The sequence below is a fragment of the Schistocerca gregaria genome, chromosome 5, assembly GCF_023897955.1.
Source record: "Schistocerca gregaria isolate iqSchGreg1 chromosome 5, iqSchGreg1.2, whole genome shotgun sequence".
In the NCBI taxonomy this organism is placed as follows: Eukaryota; Metazoa; Arthropoda; class Insecta; order Orthoptera; family Acrididae; genus Schistocerca; species Schistocerca gregaria.
The window spans coordinates 256915044-256936897 of record NC_064924.1 but is presented as its reverse complement, the minus strand read 5'-3'; the positions used below and the strand labels follow the sequence as shown (position 1 = coordinate 256936897).

The following is a 21854-nucleotide window of genomic DNA, read 5'->3' as shown; positions in this document are numbered from 1 at the left end:
AGTGGTTTATCATTCTTTATTAGAAGATCAATAATGCACATAGGGAATGGTACCCTTAAGTTTCCATCTCTGAGAGGAATTGTTCTCTGTGTCCTTCGAACGTCGAACAAGACAAGACTGAGTTACTAATATCTCCAACATTTGAGTTACTGCACGCACAAACGCTTAAACTTGTTGGCTTTAAGGGATTCAAATAGGCAAGGAAGTTATTCCATTCTAGTGACTGCGGAGATAACAGATATGTTATGAAACGAAAGTGAGCAAGCTACGTTAAGTTGAACTCATCAACAATACCTTCCTTTCCTTACATTTGATGTTTCTATTCTGATTCCCATTGGCAACTTACTCCCACTTTTATCTGATATAAACTTTAACTTTGTGTTATGCCTTACGGCAGTTCTGCCTTACACCCAGCTACACACTGAGAGGCGGTTAATGGATGGACAGTGTATAAATGAACAGCTTCTCCCAATTTTACACGGAGACGAGTACACTTACAAAGTTCTGGGTTCTGCCCGTTCAGTGAGTAGTATTTCAGTGGCGGTGAGAACTATAATTCGTGTTTCGATTAGACTGGAAAGTCGCTTTCCTCCTGCAAAAACTCAGTGCCCCTTTGATCACAGAAATCTAGAAACTGCGACAGCTGCAACTGTAGTAACATGCTGAGTAACATGCACAGCACCAATCCACACAAAAAGCATGCTAGAAGCTACTAGTCCATGCCTATCGTTCGAGCCTTCAAAGGGTAGGAAGAGTAATGAGACAGCTTTCTTCGTAAACTTCTCCTGCGTTTCCAGCCATGTATAATCGCAGATTGCGTTGTTTAATACACACTCGTGCTCATAAATTAAAGATAATGCTTATACATGATGAAACAATGGTCTGGTGGGCGGTTTGCGGGTGTAAATCACCTAGGGGTATGACCATGCGGTGCATCTGACCTACGGTAGTCGCACGGTGGCGCTGGCAGCAGTTCACATACACAGAGGTGTCTTGGTGCATGCCAGAGTACGGTGCAGCGAGTAAGTGTGCAGACGCTTTCAGACGTGCTAATTGTGACTGTGTGTTGAAAATGACTCAATGAACACATATTGAAGACTTTATAAGGGTATAATACTAGGGCGACTCGAGGCTGGTCAAACACAGCAGTTCGAAGCATGAGCCCTCCGTGTGCCACCAAGTGTGATCTCAAATTTATGGCAACGATTCCAGCTGACAGGAAACGTGTCCAGGCACTACAGTACGGGACGTCCACAGTACAACACCACAAGAAGACCGATATCTCACCATCAGTGCCCGCAGACGGCCACGGAGTGCTGCATGTGGCCGTGCTCGTGACCTTGCCGCAGCCACCGGAACGGTTGCCTCGAGACACATAGTCCGCAGACGACTAAACAGACATGGTTTATTAGCCCGGAGAACAGCAAGGTGCATTCTACTGACCTCTGGTCACAGGAGAGCCCTTAAAGCCTGGTGTCAAGAACACAGTACATGGTCATTGGAACAGTGGTCCCAGGTTATGTTCACGGACGAGTCCAGGTATAGTCTAAACAGTGATTTTCGCCGGGTTTTCATCTGGCGTGAACGAGGATCCAGATACCAACCCCTTAATGTCCTTGAAAGGACCTGTATGGAGGTCGTGGCTTGATGGTGTGGGGTGGGATTATTATTGGTGCACGTATATCCAGGGATGTCTTTGACAGAGGAACTGTAACAGGTCAGGTGTATCCGGATGACATTTTGCACTAGTATGGCCGCCTTTTTAGGGGTGCAGTGGGTCCCACCTTCCACCTGATGGATGATAACGCGCGGCCCCACCGAGTTGCCATCATGAAGGAGTACCTAGAAACAGAAGATATCAGGTGAATGGAGTAGCCTGCCTGATCTCCAAACCTAAACCCCATCTAGTACGTCTGGGATGCTCTCGGTCGACGTATCGTTGCAAGTATTCAAACCCCTACGACACTTCAGAAGATACCACAGGCACAGGTGCAATAATGGGAGGCTATACCCCAGAAGCTGCCCGACCTCCTGATCCAGAGTATGCCAACCCGTTGTGCGGCCTGTTTACGTGTGCATGATGAAAATATCCTATACTGATGTCGGGGTACATGCGCAGGAAACAGTGGCGTTTTGTAGCACATGTGTTTCAGGACGCTTTTCTCAACTTATCACCAAATACCCTATGTGCCCATTCTATTAGCGCCAGTTTTGTGTATTGTGACGTTGTGTGGCACCACATTCTGTAGTTATCCTTAATTTATGTGCATGGGTGTAATGGCTCATTTTTAGCAAAAACGTCTGAGTTGCTCATCGTCCTGCTTAAAGTGCGTGTCGTTGTAGAACCTGCTACATTAGCTTTTGCAGTCATTTTCATGATATCGTATTCTTGCTATAAGTAAATGTTTGGGATGGTTGCTACAGTCTCGAATATTTGCAGTATCGCTGTATGTCTCTCCCAAATATGTTGTTTTACGTTTGAAAATGTGGGTATAAACAGTCGTAAGCAGAATGGCGTACAATTTTTGTAATCTTTTAAGCTTCAGAGGACGCAAGATAAAGTTCTTGCAATTGCCTATGAAATCTCCATCAGCACACCGTTCCTTCGACGACAACACTGTCATCAAACTTCTGTAAAACTGATTGGGATCAGAGATCGACACACTGGTCGTCAGGTAGTGACTGCTGTCGACGTAGGGTCTCGCGTTGGCCAGAATTCGAAGATTCCGTTAACGGCTAGCCTTTTTTTTTTTTTTTTTTTTGTGTACATACTCTTCTAGAGTACGTAATTCGGCACATGACGGAGTTACCACAGAGTGAGCCGCACAGGTTTTTCAGGACTGCAGTCGTTTTATTCATGAAACATTTTCGTGCCAGCGTCAGAGATGGAGTGTGAAAATGTGGAAAAACCGGAAAAATGCTTCTGCTGTTTGTCGCGGCACACCTCGGCAGGTGGATAAAAATCCCTGCCGCCTCCGCCTCTACGGCCAACTCACGCACGTCAGGAATACGGCCTCAACCTTAACATGGGAACAAGATATTCACGCAGCTCAACTCATTGACGAAAGAACTAAAGCGGCAACCTCTTCAGTGGCAATTCCAAGTGGTTACCTTCCATTACGAACGTAGGTACACTCAGCGACTGTGATCTGATTTATAAATGATAGAGCACAGCAATCACTCGTCCTTTTTTGCTAGTTTTATTTGGCAAATCCGCATTTCAGCTAGTGCCTAGCCATCATCAATGCACTATTTTCTAGTCTCATTGCATGTGAGTCCACTATTGTTCGGACGTGAGCAACGAACTGTGACTGACGCCAGAACAACAGTGAACTGATATGCATTGAGACTAGAAAAACAGTGCATTGATATTAGCTAGGCACTAGTCGAAATATGGATTTACCAAATAAAACCTGCAAAAAAGGACGGCTGATTGCTGTGCTCTGTCATTTATAAATTCCAAGTGGATTGTAATAGGACTTGATGGAATTGTCGCTTTGTTTAGTACGTGACTTCCATTTCATCGTCAGCGTCTGCGTTGGGAACAGTCTTTTTCCAGTCGCACCTTATGCTCCGCCTTGTTCCTTTTTAAACTTACTTTCGCGATCTAGTTTAGCAAGTAAATTGCTCGAGCTCACCTCAATAAATTGACCTCTGCACACTGTACACTGTCTGTGAGGAAATTGATTTATCAAGTTTGGAATCTAATACAGTTAGTTCTTTCTATTTCTTGCCATTGTTAACTGCACATTTGAAGCAGAGGATCAGTCTTGGAAAGCCTAGCTGGCGGTCTTTACACATAGTAAACTAGTATCTCAATGGCTTGCGTTTCTTATCTCATGCCATGGTGCCAATCAGACTCTTGCTATTGCTCCGCATACGATATCTGACCAGAGTTTCGAGCATAGGGAAAATTTCTTCACAGAAAATGAAACAATCAACTTGGACAAAGTTTTAGATGGGAAGCCTACATTGGATTTACATTTTATAAGTACAGATATATAAAATGAATCATATAAAATGTCAAATATCGTCTGCCCCTGGTAGCTGAGTGGTCCACAAGACAGAATGTCAATCCCAAGGGCCCGGGTTCGATTTCCGGCTGGGTCGCAGATTTTCTCCACTCAGGGACTGGGTGTTGTCTAATCGTCATCATTTCGTCCCCATCGATGCGCAAGTCGCCGAAGTGGCGTCAATTCGAAAGACTTGCACCCGGCGAACGTTCTAAACGTCGGGAGGCGCTAGCCACACTACACTTACATTTTTATGACAAATATCGCAGCACAACACTTCAGTCTCCAGTGGATGAAGTGGGGTTGTCATTGGCTAGCAGCCACACGAAGCAAACATCCGTCCAGAAAAAAATCAGAGAGTGGACCTGCAGTAAGCAGGGAGCGTAATGAAGACATAAACTTAACTGCCTTAAATAGCAATGATGCACCAAATAAGGGCATCCCATGATTTGTTATTGTGGTTGGTGGTGAAGGACGCATCCACACCCTTGTTACTAATTGTTTTTTTTTAATTTCTTATTGTTTTCAGGTTCATGCAAAGCCCATTTCACCACGCACAATTATGTTACAACATGGTACAGACAGGACAGTTATGTGACTTAGCCATTTCTCCATCAGTTTGGTTTGCTGTGGCCCGCCATTGCACCCAACATCTTCAGTTCAGGAATACGTCAATTATACTTCTTTATAGTCTGATGTCGTAACACATATTCTATTATTCTGTTCCTTCTTCTTGTCAGTGCCTTCCATATGTTCCTATCTTCGCTGATTCTGCAGAGAACTACTTCATTTCTATCAAATGGTGTGATTCTCTTCGCCAGGTTAGGACTTTTTTGTGTTCTCTTGGCCAGGGATGCCCACTTTTTACGTCTTCCCTGCTTCATCCATCATATGTTGTTTTGCTTCCACTTTTTCTAGTTAGTTGTCCTTGGACTCGCAAATCTGTTCGTTCTGTTCAACAGGCCTTGCAATTGTTCAACTCTTTCACTGAGAACAGCAATGCCTTTACAGATTCTTTTTCATTTATGTCTGACATTTATCCTTCTATGCAGAAGTTGATGAGTGGGGTATAAATGTGCACTTCTGTGTTACACCCTTTTTCACACGAATTCTTCAATTTTGGTCTTCCATTCCTATCGCTATTTATCAATACTTATAACTGTTGTATATTGCCCGACATTTCCTACAGCTTATTCACATATTTCTTAGAATTTCGACTATGTCGTAGCATTTTACATTGTCGAATGCTTTCTCCAGATCTAGGACTCCTATGTACGTGTCTTAATTTTTCTTAGTTCTTGCTTCCACTATCAACGGTAGTGTCAAACCTGACTATCTTGTGCATTGTCTTTCTCTAATGCCAATCTGATCATCGTCTAATAGACCCTCAATTTTCTTACCCATTCCTCTGTATATTATTCTTGTTAGCAGCATGAATACGTCAGCGCTTAGGCTCTTTTACAACGTTTCTCACACTTACTTGGCCTTACTGTAGTGGGAATGTCTAGATGATATATTTTAGAATGTACCGTAGATGTCTCAGGACTCTCAGATTCTGCGCACAAACTTGAATAATAGCTTGTGAGTCTTGAGTTTCTCCCCCCGTATTTGATAATCAAAATATGCACGGGTGTACTGCCGGTCTTCAGTGTCCAACGGGCACAATATTTCGGCAACATGTATGATCGCCAAATATTGTGCCCGTTGGATACTGCAGACCGGCAGTACACCCGTGGATATTTTGACTGAATAATCGCTTGTTTGCCATAGTCACCATTGCTTTCAGAAATTTTGAATTAATATCATCTATGGCTTCATCATTATTTGAACTCAATTATTGCAACGCTCTATTGAACTCCGACTAATACTGGGTCTCTGTGTCATTCATATCAACTCCCATATCCTCCTCCATCACGTCAATTCTTCCCCCTCGCAGAAACCTTCAATGTACTCTTTCACCCATTCACTCTCTTCTTCACTCAACAGTGGCATTCCCACGCATTGATATTGTTCATAGCCTTGACTTTAATTTTACCGAATGTCATTTCTATAATATTGAATTGTCGTTCCGAGGACTGTTTATGTTACCGTTTCTTCACATTTTGCATGTGGCATTTTTACCTTGGCACCCCTTCATATATGTATCATTTCTAAGTAACTTATATTTCAGAATTTCCCTTAAAAGTTTTGTGCTTCCTTTCTTATTCGATCAAATTTAAGTGCTTCTTCTGGTTGCCCTACGTTTCTCTGCAGTAACCATTCCTGTACCTAAGTTTGTCTGTCCAACTTCCGTGATTACCCTTTTTATAGATAAGTTTCCTTTTAAATGACTGCCTACAGTGGTATTCATTATTGGAGTATCTATTGTCATCAAACGTGTCTCATCGTTCTTCACTACTACAGCGTACCACTTCTTCGCAAACTGAAACTTCCGGACGAGTCTTTTAAACTTCTGCCTATTCATCATCAACTCCAAATTCTGATCCGATCTGTATCGGCTCCTGGTTTCCTTAAAGTCCTGTAACTTATTTCATAATCTTTGTCTAACCATCATATAACATAGCTAGGATCTTTTCGTCTCGACAATCCTATCCCAGGTATACAAGGTGCCCATAATTAAAGTTCCAATTTTGAAACGCTGCAAAAAGAGAACCACTCCTCAGAACATCAAATTTTAGCTACAAATTATAGTCGCATGGAGAAACGTCACTGAGACAAAAATAATAAAGTTTTACCAATAGGTATCGCTCTAAGCTTCTTAACGTAAACGGGGTTGGCTACGTACGACAGATGGAACGCAATTCGAAGGCTATGGATTGAGTTGCACATTACACTATCCAAGCTGTTCAGTGAACATGACTGCACAAACTCGCAGTAAACAGCTGAGGAACTTTTAGCCCATCCACAACTACAGGGTATTACCACGTCGGATGGTAAAAATCGATTTTTAATTGTCCTAAAGTAAAAACCGCGTAAAAAGCAAGATGATATAAGCTTTAATTGTCCTGGTTCCTAAAACCACATAAAAGCATAATGGCATCGGTTTTTAATCGTACTGGGGCTAAAACCGCATAACAAGCAGGATGACTTCGGCATATAACTGTCGCGAGGCTGGTGCAAATCATGTTAAGTATGCTGTCAATCATTTTCCGCCACAAGTTGGAGTAGAGGAACAGTATGTTCCACGACGCTAGGAGTGTCTCGGTGGTCACGTTCAGAAAGCATTGCGCAATGCATGCCTTCATGTCAGATACTTTTGCTATTGGAACACTGAAAACATCTTTTAGGTAGCTCCACAGCAAGAAGACACATAGACCAAGGCCAGGTGACATGATTGGCAAAGTTGTGGAGATGTGGGGGCTAACAGTTCTAGTATTCCTGAAATGCCTCTGCAGCAACCGCTTCACTGGCTGTGCAATGTGCGGAGGGGAGCCATCTTGCATGAAAGTAATCCTAGCCACACGTGCGCGCTGCTGAAGGATTGGAATGACGGTGGTGCGGTGACAGTACAGGTAACAGTACCAGTAGGACTACTCTCCTAGAAAAGATAATGTACTATGGTAAACGATGCGGTCGATCCGCACCACACACTAACCATTACAGATTGAGGTGATACCGGTTAATGAGCGTTTGGGGCTCCTGTTGCCCATATTCTCTAATTCTGCCTATTGACATGTCCTTGGAGATGAAATGGGCTTCCTCCGCCCACAGAATATTCCATTCGTTGTTCACTTACATACGAATGAGAAACTCTTGAGGGAACGTTTGTCTTGCTGACAGGTCAGCAGGTAGCAACTCCTGAACGGGGATGATTTCATATGAATAGCAATGCAGGCTATGGATAGCAATCAGCACTTTTTGAATCGCGCTCGCAGGCATGTCAGTCGATCGAGCAATTCCCGTGCACTGAATGTGTGTGCACTACCACTCGACCACTCCTGCAAAGCTGTGGCTACATCTTCGACAGATGTCCGATCAGCTGCTTTCCTTCCTCTGCCACATTGACCTTCAAAATAACCGATGTTTCTGAATTTTGTAATCACTTTCTCTAGACGCTTAGTAGACATGGGACCAATGTATTCATACCCTTGAGGTCCGGAACTTCTGTAGGGCTAGCGGTGTAGAGTCGCCGTTTTTGTGAAAGAGCTTTAACGGCACCCTTCGATTTTTCATGGAGACAGTCATGTCAGACGTCTCGGACGCAATTTGAAGAACAATTGTGTGCCGCACGTCTTTTGCGTCTTTTGAAGCGCATATTCTGACGCTTACTGCACCATCTATTGGTCCAATTTTCGTTAATCTCTTTGTTCTGCGACGTTTCGCTCTGCGTCAATAATATACTGTTCAACTTTGACGTCATCCTGAGCAGTCTAGTGTGTTATTAAACTGGGTATTTAATTATGGACACCCTGTTTTTTCCCCTCTTGTGATGTTTGAACAGTATGTTCGCTACAATTAGCTGAAATTTATTGCAGAACTCAAATTTTGTCCTCCTATTCATTGTACCAATCCAGTACATTCCCAAATTCTTTCTTTTGTTCCTTCCCATAACACCCCGTTGCATACCCTAATGATTATTAGATTATCATCTTCTTGGACATATTTAATTACCCTTTCTGTTTCCTCGTATACTTCATGTCCTAACTGTAACATCGTCATACGTACCTGGACTATTTTGCTGACGTTGCGTTTGGTAATGGAAGAAAAACTGAAGAAAAATCAAGACAGATTCATAGTATTTGTCAACCTGGAAAAACGTCCGACAACGCAAAATGGGAGTAAGGTGTTGGTAAATACGAGTAGTGTATAATATGTACAAAAACCAAGAGAGAACAATAAGAGTGGAAGACCAAGAACGAAGTGCACGGTCTAAAAAGTGTGTAAGAGACAGATATAGTTTTTCGCCCCTATTGTTCAGTATATACACTGAAGAAGCAAAGATGGAAATAAAGAAGGGTTCAAGTGTGGGATATAAATTCAAGGGATTATGACTCGCTGTTACAACGATATATCACCATTTTTTTCTTCTTTTTCTTCTGCTAGTAATTACTTTTACCAAATATAATTATGCACCGAGTCATTAAATCCATAGTGTTTCTAAATTTATCAAAAGCTGAAGCAAGAGGTATAAACTAAAACACATTGGTGTCGTAATCTCTACCTTTTCTTCTTTCTTCTTCTGCCACTTATTTCGTTACCTTTCCTCCTCCTGTCCTTGGCCTGTTAAGATGTATTCCTAATTGTAAACGCATGTAAGTGCGAATAATTATTTCTTTCTCTTGTTTTATTAATTTTTAACATTAATCTCTTTAACGTACTACTGACAGGTTTCCAATGGGAATGTGGGTGTGTTTATTGCGTGAGCTCGAATAACCGGCTTTGGCGACATTTATTTATCCGCCATTGCAGCGTCGTTAACGAGCTAACTACGAATTATAGTTACTGGTAAGGACTTTTATGTCATTTTATTAATAGAGTCCAGTGCAAATCCAATTAAGGCATCTGAGATATTCCAGATATTCACTACCCCGAAAATACAAAGCCAAGATAGTTAATCCCAGAGAATAAAATTTTTTGTCTTAGAAATTTTAAATCTGTAGACCTTTTGTCAGTCTGACTCGCCCCGTCATAATTGTGTTAAGTTAAACTGGCAGCCTATCGTAGAGTATTTCAAATAGGTCATTAATATGCTGTATATGTAATTACATTCCGAAATATGTGTATGACTGTTACCTTTTTTTTCATGTAACCCAAAGAGACGTACATACTAATATTGAAAGGGTCATAAAAATTGAAAGGGAGTGAAATTTATTGGAAATTAACAACTAAATTAGAATGAGGAATATAAAATAACAAATTAGTACAATTAATAAATTCTTGCGAAAATATCATTATTAGCAGCTATAGCACCAGGTGAGCTAATGCACTACTCATTCCACCTAGTTCTGCTTTCTGTAGCAATAAAATTTGCTTATTTGAGATTTTAGGTGCAGAAATTTTCATGAATGGTAAAATTAATGTTTATTACCTAATTGTTGTAGACTTTGTAAACGACGGCCAGTATTCATAATCATGCATGCACAGGTTGTGCTAGAGAGTAGCATTTGTTCTTCAAAGAAGTATTTTATAGCGTTGAGTGGACCTTACATAGAAAATCACATAATAGTTACACTACTTTACTGAATAATTTGATTATTACATCAGTTGCAGTAAGATGTAATGTATTTCCTGGAAGTACTGAAACTACAGTGGTGTGCAAAAGCAAAGCAACAAATCAAAATTTTGCAAGGTTTCTTTCATTTTGGCACAAAACGGTACCATCATGTGATAGTAGATCATAATATATATATATATATATATATATATATATATATATATATATATATATATATATATATATATATAATGCAAAACGTAAACAATTCCAACATGGATAACGTTAGACAAAAGTGTTCTTCGTTTGAACCAACTTAACGGATTTACGTACAAACTCCGACAACTGGTTAAAGCGCTCGGTATTGGATGTCACCACCTCTGCCAGCAATACAGGCCTGACAATCGATGGGGCATGCTCTGAATGATGTCATCAATCTCATGTTGAAGCAAATAACGACCATTTTTCTTCCAGCGCTGCTCGCATTTCTTGGATAGTGGTAGATGAATGCCGACGTAATGCAACCCTTGTCATTAGTGCATCCAGATGTGCTTTGTGGGATTCAAATCGGGTCAGCGAACTGGCCACGCCCTGCGTGCAATATCGTCCTTGACCAAAGAAACATCGGTCACGCATGCTCAATGAGGTCGAGAATTATCGTCGAGCAATACGATGTCTTGGCCCACAGCATCTCGCAACAAGTGCACATGACGCCCTAAGATCTCGCCACGATACCTGGCAGCAGTTAAACCTTGCCGATTTAACCGTACAATTTCATGAAGAGGTGTTTGAGTAGTCAACATAATTTCTGCCTACACCATTAGGGATTATCCTCGATAGAATTCTCCTTCAAAAATGGTTGGGTCCCGAAATCGTGTTCCACTTTCTCTCCGGTGGGGAATCCATCGAAAATCACCGTCCAGAGCAAGTAAGGACTCGTGTGTGAAAACAACATTGGCTCACTGTTGTGGCGTCCACGTGGAATGTTGACGACTCCACTCTACACGTTCCCTTTTGTTGATTGGCGTCAGAGATACACATTCAGCATGTCTATGACAATAAAAGAATAGAGGACACTCAGCCTACAGTTGCCGTACATCACTAATGCGGTACCGTCGTGCCCTTACAGCCAAATAATGTTTCTCTCTCTGTGATGTTCACGTGGGTTGTCCCTCACTGGTCTTCGGGATACAGTTTCGAGATCTATAAACTGTCGCCTCATTAGAACATAGAACGATTCCGATTAGTCCAAGGGACCACATCGGTGTGTGTCTGTCCTGCTTCCTTCTTCCCATTGCACTCCACTGCAGAGATCCTGGTAGGTGTCTTCTCTGTGCCATATTGCACCGTCTGGGTTTGTGCATGTGGGACTATCCGGAAGACACTATCTTGTTTGATATGTGCCCTGATGTCATCTTTGGCATCGTTGTCCGTTGACCAGAATGCCATTTCCCGTGCAGGACTCGACTGTAAGGATATCTGTTGACAGTTTGTATGATTTAACGTTAATTAGACACAGGACGGGGAAGCAGTGGTTTGTTGCGTTAATTTTGGACACCAGTGTAGATCTAAGGCTGCACGAAACATCTAAAACCTTTGCTGAAATACAGGTTACCTTCATAAGCGAATGAATTCGGTTCTGTTACTTATCCTACGACTGCACACGAGGTCCATCAAGATGAAATGCCCACGTACATAAATGAAACCACTGTTTCAATCTGTGTATTAGCCTCGTGCTAATTTGAAGAAGTGGCTACAAGATTAAACCCCCCTACGTCTGTATGTAATTCTACGTCCATATACCCTAAGCCATATTATTTCAGAAACAAATTTAAATATTACCATCCCGCAGCATGAACAAGGTGATTGAGAGGTATTCCTTCTCATCATATACAAATGCCTGACCTAGACATGGAGGAAAAGAAACAACTTCTACAAGAGCCTGGCGTGCTCTCACAGGTTGAGAACAAGGAAAAAAGAAATTTAAAAAATTTACGGTGTATGGAGGAAGGTATTTCTGGCACCAAAATGTTCCCCCTCCAGAGCCCATACCTTTTCCACTCAAGAATGGTTAATGGGAAGAACGAAGTCAGTAGAACTCCACATGGGCTCTGTTTTTTTTCTGGGTTTTTCTGGTGATCATTTCGCAAGGTGTCTCACGAACTAAGTGCAGCAACTCACGGAGGTCGAATGTAGTCTGTAATTATCATATGACAGCGAAATTTGATAGATATGCTAATGCGTTAATTCGGAACAAATTTACTCTTTAAAGCCACCAAGTGCAAATCCGGCGATGCACACTTTTTGTATGACGTTATGTCATCCATGCTGTCTGTTGACAAGCCCTAACGTGAGAGAACAGTATGGCTATCGAGAGGAGAAATCGTGTTAGTGAAACTGTTTTATTTGAAACGCAGCAATTTTAGTGTACTATTGAGAGAGTGCCGCCAACTACAGGACCTGAGGAGCGGTCTGATGGCATTCAATGGTTTAAAGTTATAGTGTGACCTTCGTGTGGCAGCTGGAAGAAGAAGGCTTTCTATTCCAACAGAAATTATTGACAACGTCGCTGTTGCTGCAACTGACCACACAGCACGTACCGCTGATGGTGCTAGTGCTCGTGTAGTCTCACGAAAACTGCCCATCCCATGATCAACAGTACAGACAATTTTGCGGTCGATATCACACTGGCAGAATTGCAAGATACAGACGGTACAGCAACTGAAACCTCATGATCCGCGCAACGTTCTGAATTTGCTCTCCGGTTTCCGATACTGTTCGAAGTTAATGATATGTGGCCGGGCAATAATTTATGGAGTAACATGGTACATTTTACACTACAGGGTACAGTGAATATACAGAACAACCAAATATGAGGTACTGTTAAACCAACTGTTGTGCACGATGAGGAATTGCATTGGACGTATGTGGCAGGTGATGGTGTAGACTCAAAAGCATCTTTATTCTCAGTCTGTTATTATTTGAAGAGCATACACACAGAGGACCTGTAAGATATTTCATGACGTCTACATGCTATCGCGCCGGGCATGTGATTCCTGCTCTGGAAGATCGCACTAAGTGGGAACACGACACATTGGGGCAACACCTCATGTCACTCGCCCTTTGAAAGTGCTATGTAATGCGACCTTCCACGGACGCGTAATCTTCAGAGGTGCTAGCGAAGTGGCCGTGCGATTCTAGGCGCGAGACAGCTACGATCTCAGGTTCGAATCCTGCCTCGTGCATGGATGTGTGTGATATCCTTAGCCTAGTTAGGTTTAACTAGATCTAGGTTCTAGGGGACTAATGACCTCAGAATTTGAGTGCCATAGTGCTCAGAGCCATTTGAACAATTTTTTCTTCAGAGGTTTTCCAGATTCGTAGACCCCAAGATCACGTGATTTGAACCCATGTGACTTTTGCTTCGGCGAACATCTGACAAAACGCGTTTAGCAACGACACGTTGCTTCTCTACCATCTTAAAGCCAGTGTACTGGAACATGTTGCTCAGTTTCCACCGGAATTGCTGAGAACAAGTGTTGGTTACGTCGTTTTCTATATGCAGCTTCTCGTCGACGTCAACAGTCCACATACTGAACAATCTGTGGAAGCCGCAATTAATAATCAAACCTACTTCCTCGTGTCTTCAGCGCCCATATACCCCGGTAACACATTATTAGAGATTAAGTAGCTATCAGCTTACCATCATCGAAGCAAGAGTCTCACATATGTAGTACCCTAACTGTGCTCGTCCACAAAACGAAAATATTCGCAAGGAGCTTTTCTACTGCTGCTATTTGCATCTGGAAGAAGATGCCCTTCACTCTGTACACAGTTCAATCACCTGTTGCATTCAAGAAAAATACAAAACACTTCCTTTGGTAAGCAAAACATCTTTTCCCCTAAAAACTAATACTTATGGCCAGATTATCCCCGTCGTACAGTTAAACAAATACCTCCGTTTTCTCTCATTTCTGCTTCTTTCTCTTTTCGTTTCTCAGTAAGGAACGGCAATTTTTCCCCACTCTTTGTTACATGTACCTCTTCCATGCTGCCCTTTCACTTGCTCTCCCACCCCTCTCTCACGTCCATCTAACTTTGAATCTACCTGATTGAGACCTGTCTTTGTTTCTCTGTCTTTCATGAACCACTGTAACTCAAGCGTATTTACCATAGCTATTCCTGTGATTCACTTTTTATTTTATAATTTCTTGTAAATGTTGTTTTCTGTTTTAGTACAAAGCCTTTTTATAACATCACATCGTTATATGAAACAATTTAAAACGTCCCTGGATAAGTAAGTGAGTGAAATATCCGTAGAAAAGTAAGTACACTGGGGCAATAGGTTTTGTCGTGTATCTTTTAAAGTAAACGTCCCGGATTAGTTGATTTCTCCTTAATGTGAGAAACAAAAACAAAGGCTTTCCATTTTTTATTATTTATTTATTAAATAAAAGGAACAAACCGCGTTGGAAAAAGTAGATTACATGAGTTACTGATTTGCAGATATCACAGTGGCCGATACTAGCAGCTGCAGGAGTTTAGGCGGAGACCCTCTTGAGCTCCTCGCCGTACTTCTGCCTGTAGCTGCCGGTGGGGTCGTACTTGCTCTCCAGCGGCGTCCACAGGTCGGGCTTCTCCTTGATGAGGAACCTGATCACCTTCTCGGCGCCAGCCTTCTGCTTCTCGTTACACTTGGCGCACTCATTGGTCAGCGCATCAGGGACGGCAGCTGTCAACAGACAGGTTACACATTCAGAAAGTTGAAGACATCAAAAATATTTATTCTAAATATACTTAATAATTCAGTACTGCGTGACTCCTAGTACTTCGTTTTGAAGCTACATCAGTGGTCTGTGTTTCTATTTGACCACACTTGGTCCAGTGGCCAACATTCCAGGCTTCCACACAGAAGAGCAATCGAAAGTTTATTTGGTTTGTTTTTCTGCAAATGCGTATATACCTCTGAATATTTTCATACTTTTCATTAGGGCATAAAAATGGTGATTAGGGGCATTATATCATATAGTGAGTTGATAAATGTGCTAATATGATATTTAGAACCCAAAACCATGAGTTATTTAACAGGCAGGCACTTTCAGCTAGATGTAGATAGTATGAAGAAGGAATGGACCATGATTTTTGTATAGTCGTGTTGGGGGTAAGGTTGCTGCGACAGAATGAATAAGAGCGGGAGTATGTGACTCCAGTGTCTTCTTTATTGTCTATAACAACACTACGATGTGAATTTTCCATTCTTCAGGCCTTTACGTTTTGCCATGTTTCACACGCCGCGCTTTGGAACAGCTTGTCATTAACCACTTTACTTGCGTAGTTCAGAAAATGTAGCCTGTTTTACATGGTACGCTGTGTAGTAGTACATCAATTAAGCAGGATCTGTCACACATTTTACACAAAACGAGAGTGAAAGAGAGAGAGAGAGTGAGGGATAGATAGAGAGAGAGAGAGAGAGAGAGAGAGAGAGAGAGAGGGAGAGTGAAAGAGAAATAGGTAGTGCGAGGGAAAAAGATAGAAAGAGATTGGGTAGAGCAGAGGGGGGAGAGAGGGGCGGTGAGAGATACATACAAACAACAAATCACAGCAATAAAGCGCTGGTTCAGTCATGTAAAGTAATGAATTCGGAGGTGCTTACTCTTTTACTCTTTAACCAGGGTGAACGATATACCCCACCCAATCTCCCATCTGACAGCAAAATAACCGAGATCTGTTGCCTGTTTATTAGGTCAATGACCAGTCGTCCACATAACTATCTCGTTGAATGCGAACTTTCAGCTAAACAGAGAGGTAGAAACAAAGGTATAAGATATACGATGTGCATCTTGGAATAGAGTGCGATATTATGAAAGGAAAACTTAGGGTGAATATCACAGTAGAAACGGATATTAATTGCTGAGTAGATTATCGAGATGTGGAAAATATTGGATCAAGATACAAGAGATGAAGGCTGGCATCGACTAAATCTTTTATTTTACTTGTTTATTTATTTTTTAAAGTTGACGGTCTTCACAGATTTAAAACCAGACTAACACTCAACTCTGGTGAAATAAATCCGTCGCAAACAATAGTAATCCTGGAGCCTGTGCTAACTACATATGGGAGTTCAGTTACGGAAGAACAGAGAACAGATCTGGCAGATTACTGAAAAAAGTTACAGCTGTTGCAAACACGGGAAGCATATAATTATCGGACTTTCGAATTCGCCGACCTATCACACTACTATACGACAAACATATATGTAACAGGTGATGCACTAGCAACGTGAGCTTTTCAAGGGTTTCTGATAAATTAAGGTTCGTAGTTCTAGGACCGTTTCAAATCTCACAGGAAACTGTCAGCACTAGGGCAGAGGTGAATATGCAGTTGGTTAAGGCAGCTGACTAAACGTTTGATTGCATTATGTTAGTGTACATTTTGTTCCAAATTTCCTGCCATGTAGCTGTACTAAAACTAATAATGTTTTGTCGAGGAGAAACAGAAATTATAATAATAACAATGCTAATGTGAAAGTAATCGTCGTGTGGCACTGTTTGCTCGTGTATCCCACTGAACGGATTCAGCCGCCTGTCCGAAAAGTTTTTTCTCCACTCACACTAGCCGCTTTCAATGTGAGTGTGTGGAATGTGTCTTATGTGGGTCTGTAGAATGTAGGTGAGTGTAATGGATGGTTGTTTCGTTTTGTGATACGTTTGTGTCTCATGGTGATGATGATGTGAGAAGGGGCAGGGTCAAACTTTGTACCAGTACAAACTCTACCCATCTCGAATAGCACTAAAGAGGCAGCCAACTTAACTTCCCTATCCGATGAACGGATCACCATCAACAGCATCACATTCCCTCATTTCAGGAGACAATGGAAAGAGCACTTCAGTTTAAACCAGAACATTGTCAAAATGCCGGTTATGAAGAAATTTATGCTACCCGCCCTCCTCTGCATGAACATTTCATTCACCACTATGTTTCGCACCGGCTACATCTACCACACAGATGTGTCATAGTGCCACTGTTAGCCTTTTGTTCCATGTGAGATATAGGAGGGGCGTTGGAAAAGTCCGTGCAAAGACAGAGATGTGGCACCGCTGTCCATGTTTAGTTAGTAGCACCTTTGGAAGGAAGGCACACCAAGTTTCAGCCATATTGGTCTATTTCATTGTGTTTGGCATTTGTGTGAATCAAAGAAGTCGAGTGATTGTCAAAAAATGGACGAAAAAGAATTTCGTGTGGTGATCAAACATTACTTTATGAAAGACAAAACACCACAGGAGACAAAAGAGAAGCTTGAAAAACATTACGGTGACTCTGCGACTTCGCTTTGAACAATAGCCTCAAAATTATCGGAATAGCCATGTGGGCACAAGTGATGCTGAACGTTCTGGACCCCTTATGGAGGTTACGACTCCACAAATCATTGATAAAATCCATGATATGGTGATGGATGACCGATGAGTTAAGGTGCATGAGATTGCTAGTGCTGTGGGCATACTCAGACCAAACAACAATCTGAACAATGGGTTACCAATGGAGAATCTGCACCAAAAAATGCAAAGACCATTCCTTCGGCCTGAAAGATTATGGCGACTGTCTTTTGGGATTCGTAAGGGATATCCTCATCAACTATCTGGAAAAGAGCGAAACAATTTCAGATACATATCATTCGTCGTCACTGGACCGTTTGAATACCGAGCTGCAAGAAAATCGCTGGCGATTTGATCACAAAATATCCTTTTCCACCTCGATAATGCTCCAGCACACACTTAAGCAGTTGTGGTGGCGAAATTAATGGAAATAGGTTTCCAACTCGTTTCACATGCCCCCTGCTCTCCAGACTTGGCTCCCTCGTTCAAATTTTTGTTCCTCAATAGAATAACTGGCTCGCAAGGCAATGATTTTATACAAGCGAAAAGGTGATTACAGCTACTAATAGCTAATTTGCAGACGTGGACAATTCCTATTATTCGGAACGGATCGACACATTAGAACCGCGTTGGACGAAGTATATAAGTCTAAAAGGAGATTATGTCGAAAAATAAAAAAGGTTCACCCCAAACATGTAAGGTAATTTTTATTTTTGGACGGACTTTCCAAACGCCCTTCGTAATACGGGATCCAGGTTAAAGGAACTGAAGTTATACCAGGCTACACATCTTCAAATAAGGTCCACTATATTCATATTGCTTTTGGGGCTTCAATAGAAAGTAGATGTGGCCCTCTCTTATGTAAAGGCGACAGGATTAGCTGCCTGCAGTATTCTACCAGCCTTCTTAAAATATTAGAAAAGATGGAGTTGTCAGACGACAGATGGATAAAACACGAGTACGCTCTTTCGTTTCTGCACAGGCAAAAGATATATTTACTGTGTTTGTGAAGTAGGATCGTTATCAGGAACTTCCACAGCGATTGAAGATATGTGATAACAGTGTGTCTGTGGACGGATTACAAAAAATGATGGTATTCGAAGGCAACTGGGACAGGCATCTGCGCAGCTGCCTTAGCCTTGACAGTCTCGTAAGAAGCTGAACCCAGATTTCTCGAGAATGCTTTACGAATGCATCGTAGTAGAGCAGAATTCATTTAACTATGTACTACAGTGGAACCAATATAAAATCGGCGACTCGTTTGATGTACGTCAGTATAGTGAGAACCATACTGACTATCCAGCACTGCACTCACCCTTGAGCTCCTTCCCGTCAGGAGTGCAGGAGGCGTCGCTGTCAGAGAGGAGGCACTCGTGGTACTTCTTCAGCAGGCGGTCGTTCTGCAGGATGTCGTCCAGGTCGATGTTGTCGTACTTGGTGGTGTACGCGGCGGCAGCTGCCACCAGGCAGACCAGCAACACAGTGTATTTCTGCATCGTGACTTCGGCAATGCGCTGCTTCTGTGGCGCCCGTGGTGTGATCTGCCGGCCTCAGTGTCCACTGCATTATATATACGTGTGTTCGCCGGCACGCCTGACGTCACGGCGAGTGTCTACGCAGGCGCCGGGCAGCGGACGCTGACCTTGACCGGTCCACGCACCTCGCCGTTTCTGCGAAGAGCCAGTCGCTCTCAGGTGCACTCGTGACAGTTCGCTGTAATGCAGTTTCCATGATGCCTCTTACTGGAAAATCCTTCGTTTACTGTCCTTACACAAGTAAACACTTGCCACGCCAATAACGTCAAGAGAAAATATTGCCATCAATGTCATCTGGAAAATTTTGTAACGTGAGTTATGTTAACTTGGGAGTCTTAGCACAGCCGGTTATCCTGGACTGTAAGTCATCAATAAGCACATATACGACCTAGAAAATATGCTTCAAACAGTGTTTTAAAAAATGAAACTGCATGTGTGTCCGGAATCGGGTCAGTTTTAGAATCTGAAGCGCCGCCTAAGAAATCTCATGCATGTCATGTGGCACTAGAATAATATACGGAAGAACGGAAACAGAATCTGCAAGACACTGCCAGAAGATCGGTTAGGTTAGTAAAATAACTTGAGACTAGCCATTATTACATAATTTTTTTTTTCGTTACATTGGTTCACTTAAGGAAATCCTCCTAAATCAATTATATAAGGCAGAGCAGCCTGAAGCGTGCAGTCACTAAACGTTGGTCTTCATATGTGCTTTGCTCTGTAGCGATTGTGAACGATCTCTCTGGAATTATGTTATTATTCTCAATTTGATTCGCCTATAACCATACACCTGATAGTTTTACTGTATCTTTGTGAGACACAACGTGTAAGGCAAAAGGAAGACCAACAAGCTATTAGTGTCTCTAATTTAGTCAGACCAATTATACATATTTGACACTGTGTCAGTCGCTGCGATCGGTCTGAAAGTTATATTATTCTTGAAGAATCAAGTTTGCCAAGATCGCTAGCAATTCTTTTTATTACTATGACCGGGCTCAACCGATCTACGTTGTGGTATCTGATGATGACAGTATAATCTATCGAAACCAGCCATAGTAATAAAAATAATTGCTAGAGATCTTCAAAAACTGTATTTTTCAAGAATAATATAATCAGACAAGTAATGGGGGTTACTCTTAAAAGCATATTCACGCTTCGAATGAACGTCTTGAAACTCCAACTGATTAGCTCACGCAGGGACGCTTCCAGCATGTGTGCAAGCATGTAGTCAGTAAGCAGGTAGTCAATTTCCCTATGCAATCTTCTATTACATGACGTTAGAGAATAACATATATGTGGTCATTTTCTTTCCACGACAGTGATCAAGAAAGCAAAGGTGAACCTGAGAACCTTAATATTTTGCAACAATTTTATTCCGTTTCCAGTTAGAGTAAAAACATTCTAATAGAAAAGTGTACTGCACATAGCGTAAAAGGGTTCAGCGGTAAATATTTCTCAGTTGTGTTTCTTCTGGTTCATGAGAAGCCCACAGGAGCGTAGCATCAATGTTGTCATTTGTAAGTTTTGGCTACTTCACATAAACTAATTGCCGTGCTACTTTAAAATAATTCGCCAAAAAGAAAGTAGTGTAGCTGACTGTCGGAGGTATATTTCTGTTACTCGTGTCGGCTGTGTATCACCCAACATTTCCTACTTTTAATCATTCTCGCAACTTGACAACGCATTCAGTGAGTAATATAATGCATACTTTGTGGGCACTTATAATAGTCCCACAATAATACGAATAGGTTGTTCTGGCGTCAGTGCAGAAGGTTAAAATAGTAAGTTCGTACATTGAGCTACTTGTATTGGATGAAATGAATGCTTTTTTCTCCTGCAGTTTTTCCATAACAGTAAAATATTTATTTTAGTGGTAATTAAATTAAGACATAATATGTTTCGAGGCTGAAGGATTATAAACTGTAAACTCCTACAAAAGATATGTAAATCTGGGTGATTATATCTACTATAATAAGCAGTATAAAGAGGTTAGTTGCATATTTCATCGATTTTAAGATGTCTAATATGAAAGAAGTCCATCTTTAGTAGCTATTGTCCAAAAGTCTCAGGCTAAGAGCTACGAAATAGTAACCTCTCTCCCGAGTTACATATTTTGCAACAGTTTTCTCAAGAAAGCAGGATGCTCTGTAGAATTTGGAAGAGCGCCAAAATGCTCAAACCCAACTTGCCAGTGAAAGGATCCAGTAAAATATATGCTGTATAAGGGAAGATTCAAGATATGCCCTGTACATGGAAAATGCAGATGTAAAGAGTAGATAGCCTCAAGGGAAATTTTTCAATATTCGGCGTCCAGGGATGAAACGGGAGATTTTAGACTAGCATCGATTCAGAAGGCGATCTTAGCCCTTAATAGCTCAGACGAAGAAAAAAGACGTGTTATCACATATCACCGACATCATACAAACTTTTCAGCGATCCAAAATCCTCAAATATGCAGAGAAAGAGAGAGAGAGAGAATATCAACATGTCTAATGACAATTAAATTTGGCGAAATATGGAATTCTCTACTGTAATGACGAGGGTGTAGTCGAGTCGTGCAACAGTTTGTTCTAGGAACCACAGTGCACCCAGAACGGAGGTTAGATAATAAAGCAGACGTGTCTGGGAGGTCTAAGTGTGCACTTTGAACTGCGGTGTTGCACCGTACACTCGAACTAATTGATCGATGCAGTACTAAACTATCATACGGTATTGCATATATTGTAACGTTACCTGACAAAAAATGTGATATACTCAGTAACGGAAGCAGGAAACAAAA

The 21854-nt window shown here is 41.7% G+C and overlaps 2 protein-coding genes across 3 annotated transcripts in view; both read right to left on the bottom strand.

Moving 5' to 3' along the window:
* The window catches only part of LOC126273028 (allergen Tha p 1-like), a 405450-nt gene that overhangs the window by 300485 nt on the left and 83111 nt on the right, over positions 1-21854 (bottom strand). The window lies entirely within an intron of this gene.
* Positions 14590-19080, bottom strand: LOC126273034 (allergen Tha p 1-like). Its single transcript, XM_049976427.1, has 2 exons — positions 18856-19080; positions 14590-14899 (listed from the first exon to the last, which is right to left on the bottom strand). Exons 1-2 carry the CDS (start codon positions 19034-19036, stop codon positions 14709-14711), a joined length of 372 nt encoding a protein of 123 aa, XP_049832384.1. The 5' UTR covers positions 19037-19080; the 3' UTR covers positions 14590-14708.